Below are 27,221 nucleotides of genomic sequence, written 5' to 3'. Positions count from 1 at the left end.
AATATATAATCGCCAAGTTTTATTAGGAATCTATGATATCTATTACCATGATCTTGTAAGCTGTTACATCATTACATCTTCAAGCAATACAATCAAGCACTGCGGCTCTCGCCTTACCTAAGCCAGCTGCAAGACGCTTGGGCCATCGCCTTTCAAGTGTCACACTTGCTCCATATCTCTCGATCTGCATACCTTCAACTTCCCCATAGTCTCCAACCAGCGTCCCGCGTCGAGCAGCCTCCCGGGGCCAATCCGCGCTGCGCACACCGTCATCATGGCCGACATCAAAGAAGAAGGTGAGGCGATTCACGTGCTGCCTGTCCGCGCCCTCGCCGCAGTGCTAACGCATCTGCCAGGTGGCAAGCGCAAAGCCGAGGACGAACCCTCGTCTCCCGCCGCATCTAAGCGAGTCAAGCAAGACGAAGACAGCGTCGAGGAAGAAGCAGAGGAGAAGAAGCCCGCCGAATTGAAGCTGATTCCGTTTCCCGAAAAGGTATGCGATGCGCCCAGCAGCATATATATACCACTGTGTCTTGCTTTCAGCATGCTCATCTCTTGTCTAGCCCGCCGTCCTCGAGGAGCGCAATGGCGAAATCGAATTTCGCGTAGTCAACAACGATAACGAGCGCGAATCCCTCATCATCCTCACCGGTCTCAAGTGCATCTTCCAGAAGCAGCTCCCCAAAATGCCCAAGGACTACATCGCGCGACTCGTCTACGATCGAACCCATCTGTCCATCGCCATCGTCAAGAAGCCCCTCGAAGTCGTGGGCGGCATCACCTACCGACCCTTCAAAGGTCGCCAGTTTGCCGAAATCGTCTTTTGCGCCATCAGCTCCGACCAACAAGTCAAGGGATACGGTGCGCATCTCATGTCCCACTTGAAAGACTACGTAAAGGCCACCAGCGACGTCATGCACTTCCTGACGTATGCCGACAATTATGCGATTGGTTACTTCAAGAAACAGGGGTTTACCAAGGAAATCACTCTCCCCAAGCACGTCTGGATGGGATACATTAAAGATTACGAGGGCGGAACGATTATGCAGTGCTCCATGCTGCCGCGCATTCGATATCTGGAAATGGGCCGCATGCTCCTTAAGCAGAAGGAATGCGTCCAGGCCAAGATTCGAGCCTACTCCAAGTCTCACAACATCCACCCGCCCCCCAAAGAGTGGAAGAATGGCATCAAAGAGATCAATCCCCTTGATATCCCCGCCATCCGGGCATCAGGATGGTCTCCTGATATGGATGAGCTTGCTCGCCAGCCACGCCACGGACCCAACTACAACCAGCTTCTGCACCTGCTCAACGACCTCCAAAATCATAACTCTGCATGGCCGTTCCTTGTACCGGTTAATCGCGATGATGTTGCGGACTACTATGACGTGATTAAGGAGCCTATGGATCTTAGCACCATGGAGAGCAAGCTCGAGGCAGACCAATATGCCACCCCCGAGGACTTTATCAAAGACGCCAGGCTCATCTTCGACAACTGCCGCAAATACAACAACGAAAGCACGCCCTACGCCAAGTCGGCTAATAAGCTCGAGCGATTCATGTGGCAGCAGATCAAAGCCGTGCCTGAATGGTCGCATCTCGAGCCGGAGAAATAGAATTTTCCCAAGAATACGAAAAAGGCTACACGGTCTACCTTTACGACTTGACTAGGGCATACATTCATCCTAGCCCTTGTTTACCCTTTTTTACATTGTACTTTACGATGTATACGCATTTGGAAAGGAGTTGTTGAGGCAATTGGCGTTTCTGAAATACTGATTAAATAACCAGTCTGGGGGATGACTTTGATTCACGTTTTTTCTCCTCTTGTTTTCTCTTTATCTGTTTTGTTCTCTCTTCAGTCTTAATGAGCAATGGCGTTTTGGTGTAGCAGAGGAGTTGAACACCAGCTCTGACTTAATTGTACCTGGACCACATAGTATCGACCAGTTATGTAAGAATCAGAGCCCGGGTTTTTAGCAATAAATGTCGGTTATTCTAGTTTTTAAGACGCAATAAAACAACCAGATACATTCAAGCTAGTAGTCTAGAACTATCACTGCTTTGTATATCAACGCGAAGAAACACTTTATGACTAGAAAAATGGAAGAGACAGACACATTCCTGATGTGCTCATACGTCTCATCTCGTTGTTATTGTATCGTCTATCTAAAGGTAATTCTTCACCTCTCATCAACATCTTTTTCTGCAAACTTCAATTTTAAATCAACTCTCAGAGCTAGTAATCTTCCTCTCATCACTCAATTTCCCTCATTTGGAGCCAGAGACCTACAACGTCCTTGTCTTTCTTCGAACCTACACAGAGAGAACGCAAAGATTCGAACAAAACAGCCACTACTTTTTTCCCATCTTCCAAGCATACAATTTGACTCGTTTGCTCGCAAAGAACAGAGGGAAAAAGACGAAAGGGAGGAAATAAAGAACAGGTCTCCTTCAGATAAAAAGGGACAAAGAAGACAAAAGAGTAACAAATTGAAAGGAAACAGATCCATTAAACCGCGCTTGTCCGCCTAAACTCCAATCCATATAACCGATGGATGTAACAAAAATTGAAATTGTGAGTAGAAATTTCTCGCATGTTTGACAGTCTGCGAACCATGTGCGCAAAGTCCATCCGGAGAATTAGTGTGAAAGAAATAGCAGGAATATCTATCTATAGTGGTTTCGAGAGTTCTAAGATTCTGGAGAGGAAGAAATTGGGGAAAACAAGGGCCAGGTAGCGGCAGATGTATGTTGAGAAATAAAGACTCGTAGAAAAGGCGTGATTAAAAATGATCCATTAGGACCGTTTCGATTTTTTTCTTCGTGGTTTTGCGCTCCTTAGGTTTGAGTACCAGATTGGCTAGTAGAAGAATCTCCTGTTGGCAGCCGGAGGTCTGAGTAGGTGCGTCGAATCCAGGGTGGTGGCAAACGGCCAGGGGTCGACTGCAGCGTAGATCGCGTTGCCGAAGTCAGAATGGGCTCATTGCGGGCAGAATTCTCGTGGGCGACTGTGCGCCGAAGCAAAGGCTGGAGGAACTCGGGAATCTCTGACCACTGGCCAGCGCGAGCCATATGGAGCATGCCGTCAGGCAGGAGGCTGGCGACCATGGGGTTGGACGAGTGAGACTGGCCCAACATCTCCTCGGTCATCCGCTCGGTAAGAACTGCCAGCTCGCCACTCTCAATTGCATTCTTAAGCCACTGCTCCCACTCTTCGTCCAAGACGGCAGACGTGTCGCCGGCCTCGCGCCTGGCGGCCTGCGCGCGCAGTTGCTGGTTCAGCGAAACGCCGACGCTGGCCAGTTCTTCGTCGCTCTCCTCCGTCTCCATATTTTCGTCGTCGTCTAAGCTCGAAATGTCAATGGTGTGTATTCTGACCGATCGGCCTTGATGAGCAGATGCCCGACGGGAAGGCTCTGTCCAGTCTGGGAATCCATCGGCCGCAGTGTCTCTGATGACGATGCCCTGTTCCTTCTCGAACTTGTCTTTAGCCCACTTGGTTCCCTCCCATTTCGTGAGAGCAGAAATCTCGGCGTGCGTAAGGCCCAGGCCGTCGAAAGCTCTGAAAAGTCGGCGATGCCATGACCAGCGGCTGAGTCGGATGCGGTGCGTCGGATGAGTGTAGTCCAGGCCGGGATACTTGGCTTCCTCCGTCTCAAGATGGCCATAGAAGGCATGGGTCTCCTGACGAACTTCGGGAATCAGGCTGCGCTGAAGCAGGGCTTGGAAGTCCTGGGGATCGAACGTCTTGGGCTTAGGAAACATGTACTCGTATACGAGCACCTCAACGGGTCGGCCTCTCATGGTTTTGGCGGCTGGTCGATGATATGCTCAACCAGACAGGATCGAGATGAGGAGGCCGAGATCGAGTTGCGCAAAAACGACGGTAGCGTCACTAGGTCGTCTACTGGCGGCAGTGACCAAGCGGCTGGCCCTGCTAATGCAGAGCGGTCGTTGAAGAGCGGACAGAATTGCTGGCTGAATGAGGACGTCGGGAGGACTGCCAAAGGATGAGAAAAAACGAGGCCTCTCGATGTCGTCGTGCTTTGTACGAGGGAAACCACAAAAGTTTCGGCAGCGAAAGCCCAGGGTCCAAAGAGGCAAGCTGTCTCGGGGACCCGGCGGGTGGATTCGGGCTTATCCTGGCTAAAAGTTGTGCTAGGAATGAAGACAATGCCTCCCCAAATTATTTTTTGTCCCCTTTGCCGGGGAGCGTCCGAGAGAGAGGCCGTGCACGGCACAAAGAAGAGGACGACGAAGCTTGGACTCGGCTCACGTGAAAGAGACGCAATGATGTTGCACAGCTGAAGACGTCGTCGTTGTTGTCGTCCGTCAGCGCCGCAGCCCGGCCGAACAAACAAATACGAAGAATGTCCAAGTATGGCGAATGCAAAGAACGAAGGAGTGTGACCCTCCTAGTGTCACCTCGAGCAGGGGAACGCAGTGGAAGGCCGGGGAAGCACAGCTTGATGGCAGTTTTGTATCGTAAGCCTGGCAAGGTGAGATGGAACCCGGCTCGGCGCTTGGCTCAAAGCAGTGGCTGTTGATCTTTGGCGGACGTGAAATGGGCCGATGGATGGCTGCGAAGATGGAGTGGAGGATGATGACCGCTGCACTGAGCTGCAGGGAGGAATCTTCAGCGAGATGCGACCCCTGTAGCTCGCTGCAGTGGAGAAGAAACCAGCGACCACCACTTGCCGGTTTCAGCTCCAGCTCTCTGTCATCGGCGGGTTTTCTGGGGTGCAGCAGCCCAGTAGCATTCGCAGGCAGCATGTGCACGGTTAGTCTTTTGCAAGTAGTAATTCTGCCCCCAAAGACACAGGTTTCTCTTGGTGGAGTGTTCCTATAGTACTATGTAGACATAATGCTTACAAGTAGAGAGAGATCGGTGCCTGATAGGGTCTTCATCACAGCATTGAAAGCATCGGCATTCAATGTCCAGATGCCTAAAACTGCACCGACGACTAATATTGGGGAGGGTCAATAAGCAAAGTCAACATTGCTAATGTCGTGGACCTTTATGAAATGCGTGCTGTTACTACCTCGATTTGATGAATGTCTGGTATGATTGTGGTGCTTTGCATCTCACACGCAGGTCGCTGCGCACTTCAACTCCAATGCGAAGCAACCCTGGAGAGGTACATATTCCTGTTGCGTCCTAGACTAAGACACTGCGCCATTTGACGCCTATGATAGCGTACTGCGTACATACATAGGCCCTCGACATCTTTAGGTAGACTACCGATTCAAATGAAAATCTCCCCACTTCGCTATAATTGCTATCAATAGTTTGGGAATATGTTTATACCTAAAGAAAGCCCCACAGTTCGATAAGAAATTCTACGTTCGTCCACAGGGTGCGCATCTGCCGAACGGAGCACCTTCCCTTAGTAGTGACTCACCGGAGTAGTCTCGTAAGCATCGTATATGTAGGGCATCTCTATATGTAGATAGAGTATTTACGCCGCACCAAAGCGCTTTTAATCAAGATTTGAAAGGACCTGATGAATTCGTGTGAAGAGCAAAGAACAAACGCTGACCTGGACGTGGCAACACCAAGATCTATCATTGTTAAAACCAATAACCTACAGTTCTACAAGCGACTGGTGTTTTGCAAGATATCTGGACATAAACTGAGGTTCAACTATCCATTAGCAAAATACAACTGCAAAGATGATGGAATACAAGGAGACAATCAAAGTCCGCACAACGCTGCCAATCATCCCACCCATCAGCACACGAGACGAAATCCTCACTCCCCGTCTCCTCATCCGCGCCCCACGCCTCTCCGACGTCCCTGTTCTACACATCCTCCGCACCGAGCACGAAGTCATGAAGCACTCCCTAAAAGGCGTCGACAAGACCCTGGAAGACACCGTCCGGAGCCTGGACGACTTTCTACCTCCCAACGACACCAAAATGTACCATTTCCTCATCTTCGAGCGGGACACGGGCGAGCTCATCGGCAAAGGCGGCATGCACAGCCTCTCCAGCAAGCACTTTGGGTGGCCAGAAGTCGGCTACTCCTTCAAGCAGGCGGCGTGGGGAAAAGGATACGCGACCGAGTTCTTAAATGGCTTCATCGAGAACTATTGTAGCTTGCCTCGCAAAGAGACTGAGCTCGAGGTTGATCCGCGGACCGTAGACATCGAGGCCGGTAGCAGCACCCCGACCATTGACGAGCGTCTCACGGCTCTGGCAGACGTTAAGAATGTAGGGAGCGTCAAGGTGCTGGAGAAGACCAAGTTTAGCAAATTCTCAGAGTGGACGGGGATAGATAATCGTGCAGCTTCCATGGGCCAGGAGATTACTCTGGCTGGATTCTTAATTACAGCCCCGTTGAAGGAGAGCAACTGAAACATTGCTACATGATATTTCCATGGCGAAATAGGACGAATAGCTTGTTATGCATAGAAGTCAACCAGGAGAGGAGAGGGAAAGAATTGGCCAACGTCAAGAGTTAGTTATAAAAAACTATCTCATGAAAGATCTTACATCACATCGGATTGAGCCCAGGATCTCGGTGTGCATGATGAGTGACTACAATTTGGACACTACATGTAACCGCTGGAATAGAGGGATACAGTATGTATATTGTGTACACAGAAGAAAAGGGAATAATCGCAGTACTCTCAAAGATCCAATATTAATATAGCTCCTACCTTCACAAATTAGTATAACTCTCTAATAGTCTTTGCAAAGGCCTATTGGAACACTCGTCAAGAAGCACTTAAAGTGGTTGCGCGAAATCACGTGCCCCATATATTTTCACGCCCGCTCAAGTCCTTTTAGTAATTAGTTCAACGCGTCCAGCGCGTCACTTACAAGACGTCAACACCCCTCCCTCGTCTTTGAACCTCTTTTTTCATCCTCTCTATTCTTTTTCCTATAACAACGCCTCTATTTTTCCTTTCTCACTCACACACAACCTCAGAAACTCGCAATGGGATCCACACCAGTACACGAAGAGTACCAGTACCTCAACCTGGTCCGCGAGATCCTGGACCAGGGTGAGCGAAGACCCGATCGGTAAGGAACAACCCCCCAGCACAGCAGTAGCGAAAAAAAACCACCACCATGCAAAACATACATACTGATAAGCCATACTTCATAGCACCGGCACCGGCACCCTGTCCATCTTCGCCCCTCCCAGCTTCAAATTCAATCTCAACGACAACGGCCGCCCCATCCTCCCCCTGCTCACCACCAAGCGAGTCTTCCTCCGCGCCGTCATCGCCGAGCTCCTCTGGTTCATCGAGGGCAACACCTCCTCCACCGCCCTCAGCGACGTCGGCGTCAAGATCTGGGACGGCAACGGCTCCCGCGAGTTCCTCGACAGCGTGGGCCTCACCCACCGCGACGTCGGCGACCTAGGCCCCGTCTACGGCTTCCAGTGGCGGCACTTTGGCGCAGAATATGTCGATGCTCAAACAGACTACGCCGGCAAGGGCGTCGACCAGCTGGCCGAGATTATCCACAAGCTGCGCAACAGCCCCTACGACCGCAGAATGATCCTCAGCGCATGGAACCCAAAGGACTTTAAGAGCATGGCTCTGCCGCCCTGCCACATGTTTGCCCAGTTCTACGTATCCTACCCCGGACGAGGACGGGGAACGGGCGCCGAGGAACCGACTGAGGAGAACAAGCCCAAGGGCCATCTGCACTGCCAGCTATATCAGCGATCCTGCGACATGGGCCTCGGTATTCCGTTCAACATTGCAAGCTACGCACTGCTGACTCACATGCTCGCCCACGTTTGCGACCTTGTACCGGGAACATTTACCCACGTCATGGGAGACGCACACGTCTACATTGACCACATCGATGCTCTTCGAACACAGCTGGAGCGCGAGCCGCGACCTTTCCCTGAGCTGGAAATCGCACGGGAAAAGGGCGGCAGCATCGACGGCTGGAAAGTAGAAGACTTTGTGGTCAAGGGATATGAACCCCATAAATCAATTCCTATGAACATGTCTGTCTAAGTAATGATGCAAAAATTCCTGGATACCAAAAGTAACAAAGGGGGAAAAAAAGGCAAAGAAAGAGCAGAATTAATGAAAACAACCAAAAGGCAGAATCAAATCCGGCATATTGATTTTGGAAAGCGAAAACCAATGCCCGGCACGCCCCTTATATAGAGCCCGCATAGAAAGATACATATCTGAGCGTTGATCGCTGCGTATATGAGCAATAATAACATCTTTGAACAAAATAACAGAAATATATCCAATCGCTCAAACTCCACCAAATGGCCTAATGTCTTCGTCGCGTCATCATAAATCATAAGTACAATTTCATCTCTCTCTCAAGTGTAGGCAGACTCCTGGTATCGCCTGCTTGGTATGCCCGGATTCGGCACGTCTTCTTCCATAGATCGTCTATCCCATTTCCTTTCTCCTCTGATGTGATCTCTCTCTCTCGCATCCCATGCGGCGTCCCGCCGCCTTTCCGGATCGGTGTGGCTGCTAGCCCGACGCTGTGGATCCGGTCGGTGCATGTGCGATCGTTCTCTATCTTGGTCATCCGCGCGGTACGAGCGTTCTCGCTGCTGGCGTAGTCTGTGGCGATGACGGATTTCCTCTTCGCTAGACCCATCCGATTGGCCATCGGAAAGATCTGAGTGGTTCTGGTTCAGGCGTGACGGAGGTATGCTCTCGCGGCTTCTACGCACGCGGATGGGGTTGTTGACGGAGCTCTGTCTTGAGCTGGTTCGGCTTTGGTTACCTGGGAAAATGTTGGAAACGGTTTCGGTCAATTTTTCTTTGAGGGAGCCGAGGGGACTACCTCTTCTTCTTGCTTCCTCAGCTCGACTATCGCTTCGATGTGTCCGGAAAGAAGGGACGCTGGACCCCGCCGACGGCGGAGGACCAGATGACGGCGGGACGACCCTACGAACGCCTGAGTGGGGAGAGCCGGTTCGTTGTCGCCGTCTAGCCCTCATGTGCATAGCGGCATCCTCAGATTCATCGCCCGACGAGTCAGATGTACGATGCAGGTGGCTATGCCGGCGGCCCTGCGAAGGTCGGCTAGGCGTCGTTCGAGTGGAATCCGGGTTGAGATAGGTTCCGGAATAGCTGTGGCGAATGCCGTCGGGGTTTGGCTGGCGACTCGAAGCATAGTCGGAAAAGCTTCGCCGCCTTCCGGCGTCATCGGCAGGTCTCTGGCGGCGAGGCCTTTCCGGCGAACGCACAGGAGGCCTTTGGCCAAAATTAGCCCCATATCTTTCGCCAACATGGACGTAGTAGAACCTTTCGGACTGATTCAGATCAGCAGCTCTCGGCCGAGGGGGAGAGGTCGCGCGGAATGGATCCGATGGATAGAAACGGTTTGCCGGGTGGAAAGGATCCGGCGAATGAAAGTAGGCAAACCTAGGCGCAGCAGGTTCTGGAGACGGTTCGGGCTTCGGCGCGGAGCTGGAGCTAGGCATACTTGCGTTCTCTTCTTCTTTCGAAGCATCCCGCATCTGATCGGCGCAAGTCTTGTGCCAGCGGTCGACTTCTTGATCAGGTTGTGAGGGAAAGACGCTGGCGGGCAGATCAGGCGGGAAGACTTGGCCCGTCTCAGGATGTCTTAGCTCCCAGTGTTTGACAGCAAATTGAAGAAACGGGACATGCTCTTCGGGCCCGAGAAGGACCTCTACCGCTTCCCATCGAGAGAAGCCCCGAGGCGTCAGAGCGGGAATAGAAGGCGGGTCGTAGTCATTCTCGGTGGGTTGCAAGCTGTGCTGGCAGCCAGTCACATGCCACATGTAAGAGATGGTCGAGTGAGGCGTCTCAAGGAACAAGGCTGCGATTTCGAGGTTAACACAAGAGATACAGGCCCTTGTGGCTCGCACGCCGCTAGCTTACAGTCATAGTCACCGCCGACGGCTTTGTAAAACGCAGCGAGTTTCTTGGGGGTGAGGTTTTGATCATTTTGGTCGCCAAGCTCAGTTACCTGTTGTCAAAGTCTGTTAGTCGCCGGCCATCTTGCCTCGTTGCTGCTATCAGGCGACATGTGAAGGCATACGATAAAGCGCGCGATTGCTCTCAGCAGCGCATCAAACTGCTTGGTCGGGCTCTTATCCGATTCGAACATGTAGGCGTACGTGATGGCCTCGGGTGGCGGAGAGCCATTAGATTGAGGGACGGCCATTCTGGACGGCGACGGGGAGCGAATAAGCCTGGCATTCAAGACGGTTCGTGGGGCGGTTTTGCAGTGAGAAAGGAACTTGGAAGCAGAAAAGAAAAATAGAGGCGCTGGAGGTAAATAGAGGCTGCGCGGGCGGCGAAGGTAATTGATGTCACTAGCTGCGGCAGGGCCCGGGCCTGGAGGCTGGAGTCGGAACGGGGTGGGCGTTGGGTCAAGCGTTTAAAATGGCACGGCGGGCGAGAGCTGTGCGCCACACAAAGGGACGCGACAAGGACGAAAGAGCGTCGACAAAGACGGCTTGGCTGGCGTCTGATCGGCGCTGGAGAAGAGCAGAGAGGCCCGCAGGCTGGCCATCTGGGTTCCAGCAGACTGAGGGCGTTCGATTCGATGCGATGCTGGCCGCGCCCGTCCTTGCCTGCGGTCAATCATCAGTCATGCTGCAAGGTCAGGGCTCCAGCCTGCTGAGGTCCTCAGGCGATGGCGCAAACGGCCCCTCACGGGCTGACACGTGCGTCCTGGCTGCAGCCTTGAGGCGTGGCTGGAGGCCGGGCGATGGAGAGGATGGGTGGATGGAGCCTGGCGGCGTCGTTTTTGCCTTGGCCGCTGGGGCCCAGCCCAAGTTGCCGTTTGATTTCTTTGTGTTGGTGCAACGGACTGGAGCTAGTGCTTGCGTTTGTCGTGCCTCTGCATGCATATGCTGGTGCTTGTTTCGAAGAGAAGAGAAAGAAGAGATGACGGAGAGCGGTGGATGATGTCATGAACAAAGGCAGGGCATAAAGGCGGAGGAAGCATCAAAGACTCGAGAAGGCTTCGAGATGGGCATTGGCACGAGCACCACGAAAATAGAACCAGCAACTACTCAGGCATCAAACTGCGACAAAGATGACTGAGACTGGAATCAATCAACACGGCCATCGTGCTATAGCCTACAAGGCAGATAGTGCTGTAGTCAATCGCCAGTCCTGATCTTGGCAGCTACAGCCCCGGGCGCTAAGCCCGCTGATCGCCTCTCCAGCTCTACCCTCCAAATGCCAAAATTCCCCGCTGTTGATTTAGGCCTCTAAAGCTAGCTTGCCCTGTGCTCCAGCTGCCTGCTGAGCCACAGCAGAGCGAACCTCCCCGCCTTGCCTGATGTCATGCCCCAGGCACAAGCGCAATCTGGCCAGAATCCAGACAAGGGCATCACGGACGGGAAAAAAAGAAGCGTCGCATTCCGCATCAAAAAGGTATTGGATAGAATAGCCTGATATTTTTCTGCCACGCGACGCAAGGCGACGCGACGCTGCCTTTTTGGAAAAAAAAAAAAGGGACTCCAAGCAAGCAATACAGCTTTTCGAGCTCCACTTCGGGACGAGGCTGAACGAGGCGCGCGACTCCTAACCCAAAAAATTTCCAAATTACAGTGGAATCAGACCACATTTCTTTCATCAACCCCTTCTCAGCCTCATCGCCAACAACTGCAGTCATGGACACCGTCCGGTCTCTCGTCCAGCCCATCACGCACAGCCTGCCGGCGCCCATCCGGGACCTCGGCGTGTCCATCGTCGGCGAGACGTGCTACAAGGCGCTGCTGCTCGACGTCGACATCGAAAACACCGAGTGCGTCAAGCTCGCCGTCAGCAAGGGCCTGGGCATTGGCATCGTCGGCGCCTCGGCCGTCGTCAAGGTGCCGCAGATCCTCAAGCTGCTCAAGTCCAAGTCCGCCGAGGGCGTGTCGTTCCTGTCGTACCTGCTCGAGACGAGCGCGTACCTCATCTCGCTGGCGTACAACGTGCGCAATGGGTTTCCCTTTAGCACCTTTGGCGAGACGGCCTTTATCATGGGCCAGAACGTCGTCATCTCTATACTCGTGCTGAACTACAGCGGCCGGCCTGCCATGGCGGCTCTATTTGTGGCCGCGCTGGCCATTGGTGCGGCCGCGCTGTTTGCCGAAAATGTCGTGGACATGCAGGCTTTGAGCTACCTGCAGGCTGGCGCTGGTGTTCTTGGTGTTGCCAGCAAGGTTCCTCAGATTCTGGCCATCTGGCAGGAGGGAGGTACCGGCCAGCTCAGTGCATTTGCGGTTCGTACTTCTATTTCTCCATCTCCTTTTTTTGGATTAACATGATAGCTAACGCAATGAAATCTAGGTCTTCAACTACTTGGCCGGCTCGCTGTCTCGCATCTTCACCACGCTTCAAGAAGTCGACGACAAACTGATACTGTACGGCTTCATCTCCGGCTTTGCCCTCAACGCCATCCTCGCTCTGCAGATGGTGTACTACTGGAACGCGCCCTCTGCAAAGGCGCGAGGCAAGCGGAAGGAGGTTGTCCCCGTCGAGGCCCGCGGAAGCTCAACGGCCGTGCCCAAGAAGGGCCCTACGACTCGCCGCCGTGGCTAGATGGAGTTTTATAGAGTTTCCTTTTTTGTTCTGTATTGGTCTTTATTGGGATGCTGGTGTACAGGCTGGGATCACGTAACTAGCGGAGGAATATACTAATTAAGAAAGGAGATGGAAACGCCTAATTTGCCCGTGGTATGTTCGTCATCTGGTATGCTTGACCTATCATGTATTTAATTGCAACTACAGCTACTATCTATTATTATTATCCTGACTCTCAATGGGGGTTGCCAGCATAAGTGACATGCATAGGATACGCGTCGCCATGCACTCAGTAGAAGCCAAGACTGATGCAGATGTGTTATTCAAAAAGCTCATTGTACACGTTTACATTGATGCTCGCTAAGCATCGAACAATACAGCCAAACTGTGGGCACATTTCTCCATAACGCCAGCCAAAACCCAAATCATAGCGTGATTAAGACACGTAAAAAAAGATGAAAAAATTCATAATCTTAAGTGGGAGCTCGGCGTGTCTTAGCAGACGGAAACGCCGCCAGCATCGGTCCAGCCAATGCCGCCAATCCAGACTCTCCGTCCCGCGCACTGCAAGCAACGCTTCTGCTCGCCGAGGTTGCTCACCGAGCAGCTAAAGCAGACGTGCTTGCCGCAAGCGCCACAGGCCGAGTCCTCGACGGCACTGCTGCTATCCACGTCCATCTCGTCGCCGTCGCTCCCGCCCGCGAGGAGGGCACTGCCGCAGTCGTCGCACTCGGTCGGCAGCAGCACGGGGGGCGTCTCGATGCCGGGCGTCGAGCCGGCCGAGCTGGGCTCGGAGCCGATGCTCCAGAAGCGGTGCAGCGACTGCTGGCTGTTCGACGACGACGATAACGACGACTCGGCAACGAGGGGCTGCTCCGGCGCGGCAGCAATCGGGGGTTCTTGGGGATGAAACTGCTGAGGCCGCTGCTGAGCCGAGTACAGCAGGCCCAGGGTGTGCTCTGCGGGCGCGCAAGATGATGAGTTGGGGATGCTCAGATGGTGGTGGGCGCGCCATTCGTAGAACTTACGATGGACCTCGTCGTCCGACGGCCTGTTGTCGCGGTAGCGCTTGAGGGTGCGGCTGTGCAGGGCTGCCGGCACGGAGGCGTCCATCATAGAGTTGGGCGGGCAGAGCTCTGCGGCGGAGCGCTTGCGCTTGAGGAGCGTGGCCATGCTGATGGATAATAAGTGGTAGAGCTGGAACAAGACCAAGTATAAGACGCCAAGAAGCAAAAAGAAGAATAGAAAAGAGGAAGCAAGGCCGAAACAGTCAATCTGAAGAATTAGCACGCACGCTGCGCTTCCTCTCCAAAAAAAAACAAATAGAGAAGAAGATGCACGACCTCACCCAATTGACACGAGGCAAAGTTGAAAAAGAGGGAAGAGGGAAGAAAAGAACGAAAGGCGGGCGGATTGAGTTTATGGGAACGAACCAATGCTGAGTGAGACGGACTGGCGCCGGTCGTTCAGGTAACCAACAGGAACGGGCTGGGCGACAAGATCCCTGTGCTGGTATTCTGGAGCTGAGGAAAAGGCCATGGCGCGGTGTCGCGGTTGGTTTTTGCGCGCAACCGCGTAGAGTGGCTTTTCTATTTTTTCCCCATTGCTTTTCCGAGCTTGGTCGCGCGACAAATGGTCTCCGCACTAGCAGCTTTTAGATTACGGCATGCAGTGCCGTGTTCGCGCTATTGATTTGCACGACGGGCTTTAGCCGGTGGTGCAGATGGGTGTGCCGCTTATATCTTGGTGATGGCTGTTACAAAGTTCGTCTTGCTCTAAGTGTTTAATCCGCATAGTTACCTGTATTGCTGCAATGTTGGCTCGCTGGGTTAGAGTAGGCCATACGATCCATTAGGGATTTATCTAGGAGACAATGAACAAGCCAAGCCTTCAATCTACCATGAAGAATACATCGATTTCGGTGCACTCTTGGTAAGTACATCCATTGGGATAATGGGTTGGACTACCCCAAAGATCCAGCTGCCTGAGCAAGACTTGAACCAACGAGTGATTTACATCAAGTATCATCTCGCCTCCTGAGTCAAATATCTAGGATCGGGCAATTCCAGATGGATAATATTGTAAAGAAAGGCTGGAGAGAATTACACACCCAGTTTGTAAAAACTTGCCAGTGTTCATTATCTGCGGTGTTTTATATTCAGGCGAGGTCATTTCACTTCAAAGAATCACACACGGCTTACATCCCGCCAGCTTCTTATGACCGCAACAAATTCACAGCCATTGATGAAGCGGTTTCACATAGAAAAAGAGAAAAACATTTAAAGCAGTATACACATCAATGGTATACAAAGTAATCTATGCAAGGAATATAAGACAATAGAATAAAGACACAAACACAAAGTACAAAATACAACACTATGCGTGAATCAACCATATCAAATACACCTTAGGGCCCTCGCTCACGTGTACATCCGGTATCTCAACTCCAACTCTGCAAACAATTCATCCCTCAAAGCCAAAAGCTCCCATCACAATATCTTCACCACCAGCTTCCCTATCCCCCCCTTCCCAGAAACAACCTCCCCACCCCCCTTCCTAACCGCCTCCAAATCCCCCAACTCCACCACCCTCATCACCGCACTCACCTTCTCCCGCGCCACAATCTCCCCCGCCGCCTCCAAGTCCTCCCGGATCTCGACACCGCCCGACACAAACTCGTGCGGAATGTTTGTTCCCCTCAGCTTCCACTTGTAAATCAACCCCGCCAGATCCAGCAGCACGCCCATCCACCAGGAGAACTTGTCCGCGCCTAACATGGTCCTCATCGTCTCTTTGCCCGGCACGCTCGCAATGGACACCAGCACGCCCGTCTTGGGGTTGATCAAGGGAATGCCCTCGTCCATGCTATCCCACTGCGTGTTGTACATGATGTCCACACTCCCACGAGGAACCACGTTTCGCGGCCTCTGCGTCTTGTAATCAATCACCTGGTCATACACCCCCGGCATGTACCGCTCCACCAGGTCCATCTTGCCCGTCGACACCGTCGTGATAATCTTGTCCGCGCCGAGCACCTTCTTCGCAACCTGCGCCGCCATCGAGGCCGTACTGCTCAACCCAGCGGGTATGTACACCGTCTTGCCCTCCAGGCTCTGCACGCTCATGAGCTGCATGGCCCGGCGCCAGGCCTGGTGCGACGTCACCACCGCCGTGGTCAGCGAGGCGGCCTCTTCCCAGGATAGGTGCGCCGGCTTGGGCAGCAGGTACGCCTCTTCTACGAGGGAGTACTCGGCGGCGAAGCCCGCGGGGGGCTTGCGGAAGAGGGGCTTTTCAATGTATGCGCCGTAGACGTGGTCGCCGACTTTGAAGTCCTTGACGGCGGATCCGACGGCGACTACGACGCCGGACCCTTCGAGACCGATGGGAGCTGGATATCTTTGACAGTGGACATTAGTAAAAGAAAGAAGAAAGAAGAGGGCAGGTGGAAGCATTCAAAAGAAGCAAAACGTACTTGGGCGTGTAAAGCAACCCAAACCGCCCGTCAAACGCCTGCAGCTCTCCCGTGTTCGCCGCCGCCGCATGCACCTTGAGCAGCACATGCGTCGGCAGCGTGACGCTCGGCACCGGCAGCTCAATCACCTCGTAGTCTTCTGGCCCGCACTTTCGCGGTGCCACGAGCGCGCGCATCGTCGTCGGGATGGCCATGGCGAGACAAGACAGCAGAAGGAAGATAACACGAACGTGGGAAGAATTGGTTAAACGAAGGGACAAGGAGTGAAAATGCTGCTTTAAAGCACAGTTTTAAAGAGAGATAATACAAGAGAAAAGAGAGAGAACAAAGCAGCACGCATTCGGTCTATTTATAAAGAGGCCTACGTGTATCATACAGCTACCTGGTTACCACCAGGCAGTTCATCATGCAGGTACAACAAAACGCACCGAGGACTCGGCGGCGGACTCGGCGTTCGGTGGGTCACCCCCGAGCAGTGGGCCGCCGAAGCGGGAAGCCCTTCCCGGACCCCTTCTTTTGACCTGCTGCCTCGTGGTGGGCCTACCGAGCGGATTGCATTGCTCAGAAATCTCCGCAATGAGCGGAGTTTTAGATGATCAAAGACCGCGTATATATAAGACACTACTGAAGGGCAAGATGATCCAGTCTGTTGAGATATTAGGACCATGAGCCGTATGAGTAGGCGAGCGAGAAAAGATCCCAGGTGGCTTTCTAGATAACTACCAGCAATGTACATGACAAAAGCATCATGTTTCTAGAAATGTGAACGCAAAGAAAAGTAGGTCTCAAAGTCTCTTTTATGCTTATCATGCAGAATCACACAAAATCGCCATCTTTGCTCTGTAGATCAGATATGCTATTCGCTACATCTACTAATCCTATAGCTTCAATTCTACCTCCAAAAAAAAAAGAGTCTCCATGTGCTTTTTTCCACATCTTCATCTCTTCATGCCATATTCCCATCTCCTCTTTAGCAAAAAGATGCTATCCCAAAAAAAAAATAACCGTACGCCCCAGGGGAATATCGGGTATTAAATCCCCTTTCCCAGTTCCCACGGGAAATCAAAAACTAGAATCAGAAAATGAGATAAGAAAAAAAATGGTGGGATCACGCTGGTGTGAAATAATTTCGTCCCGGTCCTCCTTCCAGATACGCCCGTCTCTTCCTGTACCCAACGACAAAAGAAATTCGAAAAAAAGGTAATAGAGTAAGAATAGAGAAGAAGAGTCTGTAAGTGATAGATACAGGGGCAACAGCCCCCTCTTATATAGAAGGATGAAAAAGGCGACAGAATTTTTTTTTTTCTTCGGCCAACGAGTAAACGCCGTCTATGCTTAAATAGGAAAATTATATGAGTGATGGATAGGTTTGGTAAAGAGAGGACAAGTAGTAATCGCCTGCGGTAAAAGTTGTACGAATATAAGTAGGTATATCTCATATTGGTTGTCGTCGGCAAAGCGGAACGCAGTCAGGTGTCATTGATAGTCGTTGGGTATCGACGTGACATAATGTCTCGTGTGGTATATAATGAGGTTGTAGACCTCTGTTATAGATGGTCGGTTTGAATCATGCTGTAGATGGGTTGATATAAAGCAAGTGTACAAGGATACATCATCCGAGAAGGGTTGATGATGACGAGTTATGATGTTCAGGGCAGACCACGTCTGTGGGTTGGGTCGCGGGGCTGGCATTGTCTGTCATGCTGGCGCTGCTGAGCAGCTAACCATTGGGCAGATCCGGGCTGGCGAGCTAGATTTTCGGCGGGCAGCTTGGCATCTTGGCCGGCAGCGCCACTGCTGCCATTGCTACCACTCGCAGAAGCGGATGATCCAGGCACAAGATCTGTGACGGCTTGGGCAATGGATTCCACGACATAGGTCCGAAGCTCGTGGTCCTCTGCCTGGTCTTCCTTTTCCAGTCGGAAGCGCTCCTCCTTGGACATGTTGGCCCGGCGGAGGTTCTTGATTTCTTGCATGATGTAGAGCATGACCTCCTCGGGGCACCGGTTGCGCTCGTTGGCAGCTTCGTTTTTACGCACATATCGCCGAGTCACGTCGGTGGCACCGTCGGTAGAAAAGGCCACGCAGTACGACATCTTCTTCCCCCAGCCCTCGGTGTAGAGTCGCGGGTTGTCCCAAGCCTCTTCGCAGGCATCCACGTGGATCCATCGCTTCTGCTGGTCCGAGTAGATCTCGGTCCACACATGGTCCTCGGCATTCCATACCCATCGGACACGGCCGCCCAACGCACGGCAGAGCATGCTGAAGCAGTTGGCCCACTCTCCGACGCGGCCTCTGCGGGTTTGCAGCAGTCGCCACACATCACCATACCGCGGGAAGCGCTCGTAGGTACCGCAGCTTTCGGCAGAGCAACGATAGAGCTCAACTCGAAGTGCGCCACAGGCACTCTCCTCGGGTGTAGGTGCAGTCATGCCCTGGGCGATTGTGGGAGATAGGCAAACTGGACATGGGGGGTTATTTACCCAGGTAAAGAATGACCGCCGGTACCATCTGTGCGAAAGAAACAATGTTAGAGCAATGCTGATATGAAAAAGGAAGGCGATGGGCTTCATCAGCATTAAACCTACCGAAGAAGAGCTCGAATGACACAGTCTTGATAGCCCCATTCCGGTTTCCGACCGTCGCCCATACTCTCTGCTTGTGCCTGCAGAACCTGGCTCTCCTCCTCCGCCTCGCCATATATGCGATCCAGGGGAATGGTCTGAAGGGCCTCGTCTAACAAGCCAGGGTTCTCGTACTTTGTGGGTGTAAGTGATAGGCTGAGGAGGAGGTTTCGGAATTTCTGTGAGTCGCGATCTGCGGCAGCCGGTGGTGTTGGGATCTTGGGGAGATGCCGTAGGGCTGAGTAGGAGGGCGGTGTCGTCGCTGCGGGCGATGGGCTGTACTGGCCGCTGCCAGCAGGTGAAGGGGCATCGTGATAGGCGCCCGGCGACCGTTCTCGAGAGTTTGAGATGTGCTGAGCCCGGAGGTCGTTCATGCGCTTATCGCGCAGCAGGCCCTCGAAGCGGATGCGAAGGTCGTGAGCCCATTCCTCCCCGTAGTCGCCCTGCGACGAGGACCCTGCGCCGAAAGGGGAGCCTCGGTCCTCCATCGTGGGTGAGAGCTGTAGAGGAAAGTGTGTTTAGTGGTGCTGAACGAGTGAAGCGGGTCGATTGATGTCAGTGGAGTTGCTGGCTGTGGTCGGGATTGGTGAATGTACTCTTTCTTTTCTCTTCAATTAATTTGTCCGGTAAGAGAGAAGAGAAAAGAAAAGAGTCGACGATCTGAAATAAAGGTCGAGATGGTTGCAGGTGCCAGCGTTGAAGAGGCGATTGCGTCGTCGTCGATGTCGCGGCTAGGCTGGAGTCTGGTCGTAGGCCACAGCGTCGTCAGCTGGGGGATGCGTAGGCCTGAAATTGCCACAGTGACTTTGAGGCCACCCCTCAGCGTTGCGTCAACGCGCGTGGAGTCGATTTTTCGCGGCGTTTGTGTCGCTGCGCCGGATCGTCGCCCGTCTAGAAAACGTGCATCGGCCGTTGGGGCTTCGCCTGGGACGCTTGCTGGCTGTTCGACGCTGCGAAATCAAGAGGCTCTTGTCATGCCTCGAGCCGTCGCCGGGAGAGAAAAAATGAGGGTTGAAGCAAAAAGGCAGCAGACGGGGGGGGTTGTGGAGGATGTATGTAATGGGAATGGGCCTCTTTGGGGGGCCGAGTGCTCTGAGAGGCCGGCCACGCAGCGCTGGCAGAGTAATCCGTACAGGGGGGAAATAAAAGGGACTAGGCCGCGCAGTGGCAGTGGTAGCACTGCTAGTTGATAGAGGGGGCGTGCCGCTGGCGCTGCAAAGAGCAATTGAGGCCGGTTTACGCGTCAGCTGGCAGACGCAGCCAATCATGGGCGCTGCCCGCCCCAGCACCAGGATTTGCTGTGCTCGGTGAGAGGGCCCGGCCCGGGTACCGCTACAAGGCAGCCAGGGCTGGGTACATGTCCGGGTACGTGGTCCATGGCGCCTAGCAGTCTACCTTGGTAGATGGCGGAGCAGGCTGAAGAGCAGAAGAGAGTCGGAGACCGGTATGACTGTAGTAGGCTGTCAAAGCTATCAAATGTTTGTAGTGTTGTTTTGCAATTTTACAGTCTCGTTTTACTTTATTTCCCCGCGGTGGTGGCTTTTGAGCATGTGGCCGTTTTGACAGCTAACGTTGACAGGTGAAGTTGACAATGCAGTACCTCTGACTCCTAAACCCAATTACTTGAGGTGTTCCTATTCAAATCTTTCCTGCTTTCCTACTTATTCTTATTCTTCTTTTCAATCTCAGGGGTTCATATGTTTCATGATCTTTTTTTCTTGTCCTTTTACCACTCAGCTCTTATCAGCAAGCTGAGAACCGGGGTGAGCGTTTCCCGGTTTCAGCCAGGCTGCTTGAGCGTGTCCGCGACTGGTACTCTCAACTACAGTTACGAGGATGCCTCCATCTCCATGGCACGAGGCTCTGCGCGTGCGCCAAAAGGAACCACGCGCGGGAAAATGATGAAGAAAGCAGAAAGATGAAGAACACAAGCACATACATAGACACCTATGGAATGAGGAAATACAACAACACAACCCATAGGCATAGCAGCGATAACATCCTCAACGGAGCAAGTGCCTGCAGCTGTTTCTGGCAGTGGGTACTGCAGCCGGCCGCCGTAAATCAGACTGAATTACAGCCAAAGAATGGCCAGAGGTACCGCGAGTCCCTCCTCAGCAGCCCGCAGGTACCGGAACCTGCGCAGCGCCATCGAGAGGCGATGACGAGGCACGCAGCGCATGGTGCGCCTTTCCCGTTTCTGCTGTGGCACAGCCGATGCCAAGACACTAGCGCCGACCGCTGCGCGCACTGTACAGCCATAGACGGAAACACATGCTGCACGCAATTAGATGCAGTATCAGCTTACGGATACAGAGGGCCGAATCTAGGCTTCTCGATGCGCTACGGCGTGTAGAAACGGTAGCCTCTCCGTTTTGTTATTTCTTCATCCATTTTCCATGATTATTTTCCATGATAATCTTCGCTTGTTATTCATCTTGTACTCATTTTACATTTCCTTCTACTCTCCGCGGCTGCGAAACACCAGCCAGTGCCATCCTTGTCACTTCTGCAGCCGCTAAACCGCCAACATCTCCCCCGTTGTTCAGAACATCCGCGCCGAATTAGGTACTATTTCTGGCGCTCCCGTACGAGTACGACAGCACGAGTAGGGCTTTCTCCGTATTAAAAAAAAAATGTACGATTGCGATCTGCAGGTATTACGAATCCTAGCATACGGAAACGCTCCGTTTCACACGCTTTCGCCTCTGCGCTCCTCTTCTTTTTTGCGGCTCAGAAATCGGATATGGCCCTGATCGGCAGCACCGCCAAAGTACAAGCCACACTGCCAGCGAGACGGAAAGCCAACATTCGCTTTTGTTTAGATTTCCAAGATGAGGCCTAGAACTGGGCGTGTGGAAGCACGTTGTCTGTGCCAGTACCAGGCTTGTCGGTCTAACATACAGCGGGAAAGCGCGGCAGCGTCAGTTATTTGCACGGTAATAAATCGTCAGACGCAGATGGCCTGGTCCGACGGAGCATATGCGCCTGGCCAGTGTCCACGGCCGGATATCGACACTGTACGGCCCATTACGAGATGTGCGCCGCACCAAGTCGAACCGACACTGATGGCGCACCGCGGCTATGGGCGTCTCTCGTCGCTCTTCAAGAAGCATCTCGAATCAGCCTTGTGTCGTTTCGGTTCTTCGGTTCCTGGTCCTTTCAGCTGTCCAAGCTCGGCCCCTCTTCTCCATCGCAGATAAACATCGTAGATAAACGCATCGTGGCGGTACCGCACCTCGCACACAGCCGTGGCAGTAGTTATGACTTATACGCCGGCAGTGCCTGCCTGCAAGATCAATTCCGCATGGGCCATCGATCAGGAACTGCAGGCTGAGAAGGCATGGATAGGATACCCGTGTACATGGCAAGCACTGCTATTATACTCGCAATACGAAGTACCGGCTTCCCACGCCAGCAGAGACATGTGAGACTCTGACTCCTCTCCTCATTCAGCACTTACACAATTAGCGCTCAGTGCTTCAAGAAGCTTTTTTCTCTCCGCCCTCTTCATTCCACTCACTGCTGTCTGACGATCTTCAACAAAATGCAGAAACAAGTTTTAAACCCGGAAATCAAACAAAGCGTTTCCACCATCGCACTTTGCGATCTGTGAGCCCAAAATCTCATCGCCATTTGCAACTCAATCAACTTCGGATCCAGCCACCCAAAGCTTCAACACTAATAGAGCAAGGGCCCTCCAAAAAAAGAGAACAAGTCCCCGAAAAAAAACTGAGGTCTTCCTCTTTTCCATCCAATCAGATGCTCGATTGAACCAATTTTGTCTCTACGCCCACATCCCGGGGCGTGGCAATAAGGGGTGCGGGTGCGAGGCCGCGTCATCCGCTTTTTGCTCTCTATGGGGGCTTGCGTACTACAACGTCCAATCGCCACTCCACGCCTACAGAAGCAAACTGCTAACAGAAGCCAGCCGGCAATCAGTCTGTTCATAATCTTTGCTGTATTTTTGAAGGGAATGCTTGAATGGACCCCTTTACAAGTGGTGGGATGTACGCTGAGGCTCGATTTGCAGAGACATAAAGCCGCGGAGTGCCGGGCGAGTACATGCCCCAAACTGGCGGAATCTCTATACGATTTGAAGAGGTCTGTGTGCTCGGTACCAGACCGAAAACTACATGTAAGGCAGAAGGCTTTCACAGGATGGCTAGGTATCATTCTGCCAAAGCTGCCTTATAGCTGTGCGGCTTAGATCCTGTCCTCGATGCCGTCGATGCACGTGAAGAGGCCCTTTCTTCCTATTAAAGCTACTCCAACGAAAAGCTTGACGGCCCATGACCAAACTACTAGAATCACCCTCTTATTTACAGCAAAGCCTACGTCCAGCCGCTCTTGATCCGCTACGGCCGGACTTTAATAAGGTCCTTGGATTGGGGGGGGGGAGGTTACTAATATGGCACACATATATTCGTACAAACGAACGCTGACATGTACGGCTACGATGGCTCACAACCTAAGCTCCTGCACCCTCTTTTCAAATGGGATTTTGCTACCTGCTGATTTAAGACATCCAGATGGATGTACTACTGTTATTAGTACTGTGCAGTACGACTCTAATACGCTCACTCCAGCTATCCTCGACAACCATCACATATACGGCATCTCAGACATGCCCATGATTCGAGACCACGTTAATCAAACTTCATCATAGCACAAGCGAGCACAGAAGCCCGAAATTTCATTGGCACCATTACAATAAATAGCATGTTCCGCGTTTGCCCAGTCCACGAGATGCCGTTCAATACCCAACGCACTCCACACTGCTTCGCTCATATGACGCCCGAACCGGCACCGGTCCATTCTAACTAGCATTAATTAGAGCACATGCAGTCGTACCCATTACATTACATGACAAGGCTACCAAAGGGCTAGAACAGCCTTGGCCATGGGCGTGGGAAGAGAGAATAATATCAAGGGGACGCGCGTTAAACTGGATCTCTCGCCCCCCCTGCCTTACCCAGATGTCGTAGTCGTAGTCGTCGTCGTCTCACTCGCAGACATACGTTTTTTCGTCTAGGATCAAATCAAAGCGTCTCGATTTGTTTCCCCATTTCGTTTAAGCCCAGGGATTTGTCAAATCTTTCGTTGTGACGTGTTCATGTGGCTAGTGCTTTATGCCGTACAAAGAGGTTTTTGAGCGTGGAAACACTCCGCAGCTACTCCGCCAAATATTAATCATTTTTCATCCAATGTTGCTAGTCTTGTTTCAATAAGGTGCCTATAGGCGTATTCGTTAAGTTTATGTTTCAAAATGCTCGTTTGTGCAGATTGAAGCGTTCATCCATCGTTACCAGAATCCCAAAAAGGCTCCACCAAACCAAGTTCACATGCCTATTGCACTCCAAGTACGTAACAACTCATTCCTTGAGGAAGGAAAAAACAGTTTTTGGATGACAACGATGAATTAACATTTCAACTCCTTCCTATATGCTACAGGCCGCAGCTGGCACTTTTGTAAATATCAGCCAGGTAGATAATACTTAGCTCTAAAACCTCTCTTATATGTATGTACGCAGTACCCAAAAAGAAATCCTTCCGCCAGCCACATTGCTCGGCCATCTTCCTTTTTTTCTTAACCGCAACATCCTCCTACCATTACAAGACAAGATGAGAGAATTTTTCACCTCTCCCATTCCTCTCCAGCATAATATCTTTCGGGCTTCTCCACATCCCATGTAGGTCTCTCCACTAGTGCGACCTCCAAAGGCTGGTCCGCAGCGTTGAGGGATACGATACCAAGGACGGGGCGGTACTTGTAGGTTATCCACCAGCTCTTGCGGTCAGTCTCGGTTTCAAGATCCCCTGCGCTGTTGCTGTTGCTGCTAGGGTTGCGAAGTTGCGCCAAGTCACCATCGGGAGCGTCAGGCATGTCGTCGCCACTGTCACTGCCATCTTCATGGGGAGAGGCAGTATCCACGTCGATATTCACCCACTGTCCGTCTACATATTTTCCAATACGGTGCGGTGCGAGGTTTTCACGGGTCATCTTGCTTCCAGCACCACTGGTGTGGCCGGTTCGCTTGCGTTTCATGCCGGGCTGAGCTCCTTGGCTGACGACAGCATCACTCTCCGAGACAGGTTTCGGCAAGTCTTGAGCAATGTCAAGCATCAGCAGAAACGAAATACCGTAGATCCAAAGGCGGGATCCCTGCCATATGGCACCTTTAGCCAAGTCTAGGAGGTCCTGGACGGCCGCTGGGAGGGCTTTCCGGGGGTGTCTGCGTGACCATGGTGTGAGTAGGCCTTGGAGAGGATGGAAAGTCAACACGTTCCACGAGGCTGTAACGACCGCGAGGGTGTAATCTTTGACGGCATCCACTCCGCTCGTCTCTTCACTGGGTACAAATCCCGAGAATGACAGAACGACGGGGGCCGATGGGAGCTTGGGCAGCTGGTTTGCGCTTGGATTGCGAGTCCAACGGGCTTTGACGCTGCTAGCTGGGCTCTCTTCGTCATCCGACTGGTCACTATCGCTGTCGCTTTCGCTCTCAGATGATGGTGCCGCGTCATTTTCCCCATCCACTTCGATCTTGTCCTGCAAATTCTCATCCGGGCCACGTAATACCCAGGTGTCGATGTAACCAGCAATATCGGCTACCGCAACCATCTTCGAGTCAGCGGTGAATGAGATGTGAGTAATATTCCTCTCGTAGCTTCTTAATCCTCCATTCTTTACGTATCGTGGAATATGGCGCCGGAGGCGGGGAAGACGCTGCAAGTCGGTGGTAAACTGCAAAGGCTCGTCAGTCTCTTCGAGACTAGCCATGATAACACGAGAGCCCTCTTTGATGGCGCACAGCCATTTGCCATCAGGTGACAGCTGCACCTGTGTGGCTCCAGCGTTTCTCAGCTTCTCTGGGAGCTCAATGGCGGATAGCTTGACGTCGGAGGGTTTGACAGGGTCCTGGTGCTCCAGCCGGAAGGCTTTGATGTCTATTGATGTAGACACAATGAGTAGGGTTCCCTCTGGGTTTATTGTAGCAGAGCTGATATTGGAATCGCCCTTGACTACAATTGTCTTCAGAAGTTTGCGGTTTTTGTTGATGTCAACTTCGTCTTCTTCATCCTCTCCAGTCTGGTTGAATATTTCTGTGGCGGGTTTTCGCAGAGCCCAGATGTGAACTTCTCTATCCCACCAGCTAGTGATAAATCTGGCCTTTTGTGCGCTCAAGATGGGCGGCTGCTGTGGAAGATTGCTAATCGTTCGGTGGTTTTCGCGGCCCATCTCTCTCAGGGGGACCAACATGAGGTTTGAATCAGGTCCTTCATCAAATGTTAGCTAGTCCACAGTTACCAAGGAGTTTTTCAGGACAAAATCATCTCACCTCCAGTTACCACGACGCTTGTGCGGCCATTCTCAAATGATGCTATAGTCTTGACATCGTGATCGTGATATCTTCGTCCCCAAACCTTGGACCAGCGGTTGCCCGGTCCAGTATTTTGCTTGTAGAGAACGGTACGGCGGTCCATTCCACCACTGATGATTGCCGATCCATCAGCACTAATCGCGAGACTGAGGACATCCTGTTTGTGGCTCTGCAGTCTCTGAGATTGGGTGTAGGTCCTGCCATCCCAGATGCAGACTTGGCCTGTTGAGTCGGCCGACACAATATTACCGTTGGGCAGGCACTTGACCGACCACACAATGATATCTTTCGCGCCTCCAGCCAGATCCGCGCCCAGCGTCATATGGCGGAGCATGTGTCCCTTTGTAACATCGTAGATTCGAATGGTGCTATCCGAGCAGCCCACAACAGCAATCTTGCGTGACTGGAACGTGATGCTGACCATCTGCGCCTTCTTCGCGGGGGATCGAACAACAACTCGTTGGAAGCGGAGATCATCATCCTCGATCGAGTACATGGCCAGTTCGCCATCAATCGTTCCAGCAATCAGCTTGTTGGAGTGAAGGTCATCCGAGGCACCGCTCAGGGCCGGAGGCTGAACGGCGAGGCACCAGATGTCGCCGTGCTGCCCGCTCGCATGTCGCTTGGGCTTTCCTTTTTCGAGATCCCACTCGGTCACCGTGGACGTGTATCCAATGCTGAAGAGGCGCGATTTGCCCACGGCAATCTTGCCATCGCCAAGGTCCTGATCCGGCTCGTTGACCCAGACAAGGCCGTCAATGCTGCGATCCCGGCCACCACGAATGACAAGCTCTTGGTGCCATGCACCGCTTGAAGGGTTCCATATCTCAATATCGCCGTTTGCTCGTCCAACGGCCAACCGCGCCACAGAGCCTTGCTTTGCGGACTTGGTCTTGGGGTGCGAGAAGGCTACCGCATTGACGGCCGAGGGCCTATAGGGCACAAACCGACAGCGGTGGATATCCATAACGGCGACAGGTTCAATTCGCCGTCGTCTTTCCAGGGCGATTGAATCAAGTGCCAGCGTCTGACGCGTATTCCGACAGCAAAATCTGCCCAAGCTGCGCAAAGACAAAATGATGCTGCAAGAAAAAAAAAAGTGCCAGCCTTGTCCAGAAATTTTTTTGAACTGGCGAATTAAGCAGCGGCCCATGCGCGGCTGCCCCTCCACCCCACCAAAAACTTGACCCCAGCGGCGCGGTCAGGGCGCTTCAGCCGCCTAGAAGAGCATTGTGGCGCAGAA

The 27,221-nt window shown here is 52.6% G+C and overlaps 11 protein-coding genes across 11 annotated transcripts; 5 read left to right on the top strand and 6 right to left on the bottom strand.

Moving 5' to 3' along the window:
• Positions 1 to 274: 274 nt before the first annotated feature.
• On the top strand, positions 275 to 1,616 carry TGAM01_v202946 (histone acetyltransferase; the record flags this gene model as incomplete). The annotated part of the gene is made up of 3 exons (XM_018800472.1): positions 275 to 296; positions 357 to 493; positions 564 to 1,616. The coding sequence occupies 3 exons, from the start codon at positions 275 to 277 to the stop codon at positions 1,614 to 1,616; spliced, it is 1,212 nt and encodes a 403-aa protein (XP_018666614.1).
• Positions 1,617 to 2,841: 1,225 nt separating this feature from the next.
• On the bottom strand, positions 2,842 to 3,807 carry TGAM01_v202945 (hypothetical protein; the record flags this gene model as incomplete). The annotated part of the gene is made up of 1 exon (XM_018800473.1): positions 2,842 to 3,807. The coding sequence occupies one exon, from the start codon at positions 3,805 to 3,807 to the stop codon at positions 2,842 to 2,844; it is 966 nt and encodes a 321-aa protein (XP_018666615.1).
• Positions 3,808 to 5,676: 1,869 nt separating this feature from the next.
• TGAM01_v202944 (acetyltransferase) lies at positions 5,677 to 6,360 on the top strand (the record flags this gene model as incomplete). The annotated part of the gene is made up of 1 exon (XM_018800474.1): positions 5,677 to 6,360. One exon carries the CDS (start codon positions 5,677 to 5,679, stop codon positions 6,358 to 6,360), a length of 684 nt encoding a protein of 227 aa, XP_018666616.1.
• Positions 6,361 to 6,946: 586 nt separating this feature from the next.
• On the top strand, positions 6,947 to 7,985 carry TGAM01_v202943 (thymidylate synthase; the record flags this gene model as incomplete). Its single annotated transcript, XM_018800475.1, has 2 exons — positions 6,947 to 7,032; positions 7,118 to 7,985. The coding sequence occupies 2 exons, from the start codon at positions 6,947 to 6,949 to the stop codon at positions 7,983 to 7,985; spliced, it is 954 nt and encodes a 317-aa protein (XP_018666617.1).
• Positions 7,986 to 8,308: 323 nt separating this feature from the next.
• Positions 8,309 to 10,137, bottom strand: TGAM01_v202941 (hypothetical protein; the record flags this gene model as incomplete). Its single annotated transcript, XM_018800476.2, has 3 exons — positions 8,309 to 9,789; positions 9,852 to 9,939; positions 10,012 to 10,137. The coding sequence occupies 3 exons, from the start codon at positions 10,135 to 10,137 to the stop codon at positions 8,309 to 8,311; spliced, it is 1,695 nt and encodes a 564-aa protein (XP_018666618.1).
• Positions 10,138 to 10,358: 221 nt separating this feature from the next.
• Positions 10,359 to 10,886, top strand: TGAM01_v202942 (hypothetical protein; the record flags this gene model as incomplete). Its single annotated transcript, XM_018800477.1, has 1 exon — positions 10,359 to 10,886. One exon carries the CDS (start codon positions 10,359 to 10,361, stop codon positions 10,884 to 10,886), a length of 528 nt encoding a protein of 175 aa, XP_018666619.1.
• Positions 10,887 to 11,599: 713 nt separating this feature from the next.
• On the top strand, positions 11,600 to 12,515 carry TGAM01_v202939 (mannose-P-dolichol utilization defect 1; the record flags this gene model as incomplete). Its single annotated transcript, XM_018800478.1, has 2 exons — positions 11,600 to 12,196; positions 12,264 to 12,515. 2 exons carry the CDS (start codon positions 11,600 to 11,602, stop codon positions 12,513 to 12,515), a joined length of 849 nt encoding a protein of 282 aa, XP_018666620.1.
• Positions 12,516 to 12,992: 477 nt separating this feature from the next.
• On the bottom strand, positions 12,993 to 13,670 carry TGAM01_v202940 (hypothetical protein; the record flags this gene model as incomplete). The annotated part of the gene is made up of 1 exon (XM_018800479.1): positions 12,993 to 13,670. One exon carries the CDS (start codon positions 13,668 to 13,670, stop codon positions 12,993 to 12,995), a length of 678 nt encoding a protein of 225 aa, XP_018666621.1.
• A 246-nt stretch (positions 13,671 to 13,916) lies between these two features.
• On the bottom strand, positions 13,917 to 16,163 carry TGAM01_v202938 (alcohol dehydrogenase; the record flags this gene model as incomplete). The annotated part of the gene is made up of 3 exons (XM_018800480.2): positions 13,917 to 14,141; positions 15,104 to 15,893; positions 15,970 to 16,163. 3 exons carry the CDS (start codon positions 16,161 to 16,163, stop codon positions 13,917 to 13,919), a joined length of 1,209 nt encoding a protein of 402 aa, XP_018666622.2.
• A 1,455-nt stretch (positions 16,164 to 17,618) lies between these two features.
• TGAM01_v202937 (protein PNG1) lies at positions 17,619 to 19,081 on the bottom strand (the record flags this gene model as incomplete). Its single annotated transcript, XM_018800481.1, has 2 exons — positions 17,619 to 18,480; positions 18,558 to 19,081. The coding sequence occupies 2 exons, from the start codon at positions 19,079 to 19,081 to the stop codon at positions 17,619 to 17,621; spliced, it is 1,386 nt and encodes a 461-aa protein (XP_018666623.1).
• A 5,150-nt stretch (positions 19,082 to 24,231) lies between these two features.
• TGAM01_v202936 (hypothetical protein) lies at positions 24,232 to 26,945 on the bottom strand (the record flags this gene model as incomplete). The annotated part of the gene is made up of 2 exons (XM_018800482.1): positions 24,232 to 25,874; positions 25,937 to 26,945. 2 exons carry the CDS (start codon positions 26,943 to 26,945, stop codon positions 24,232 to 24,234), a joined length of 2,652 nt encoding a protein of 883 aa, XP_018666624.1.
• Between the last annotated feature and the right edge of the window lie 276 nt (positions 26,946 to 27,221).

This window comes from Trichoderma gamsii, assembly GCF_001481775.2.
Source record: "Trichoderma gamsii strain T6085 chromosome Unknown Scaffold_7.2, whole genome shotgun sequence".
NCBI classification, from domain to species: domain Eukaryota; kingdom Fungi; phylum Ascomycota; class Sordariomycetes; order Hypocreales; family Hypocreaceae; genus Trichoderma; species Trichoderma gamsii.
This window is presented reverse-complemented; position numbering and strand designations above follow the sequence as displayed.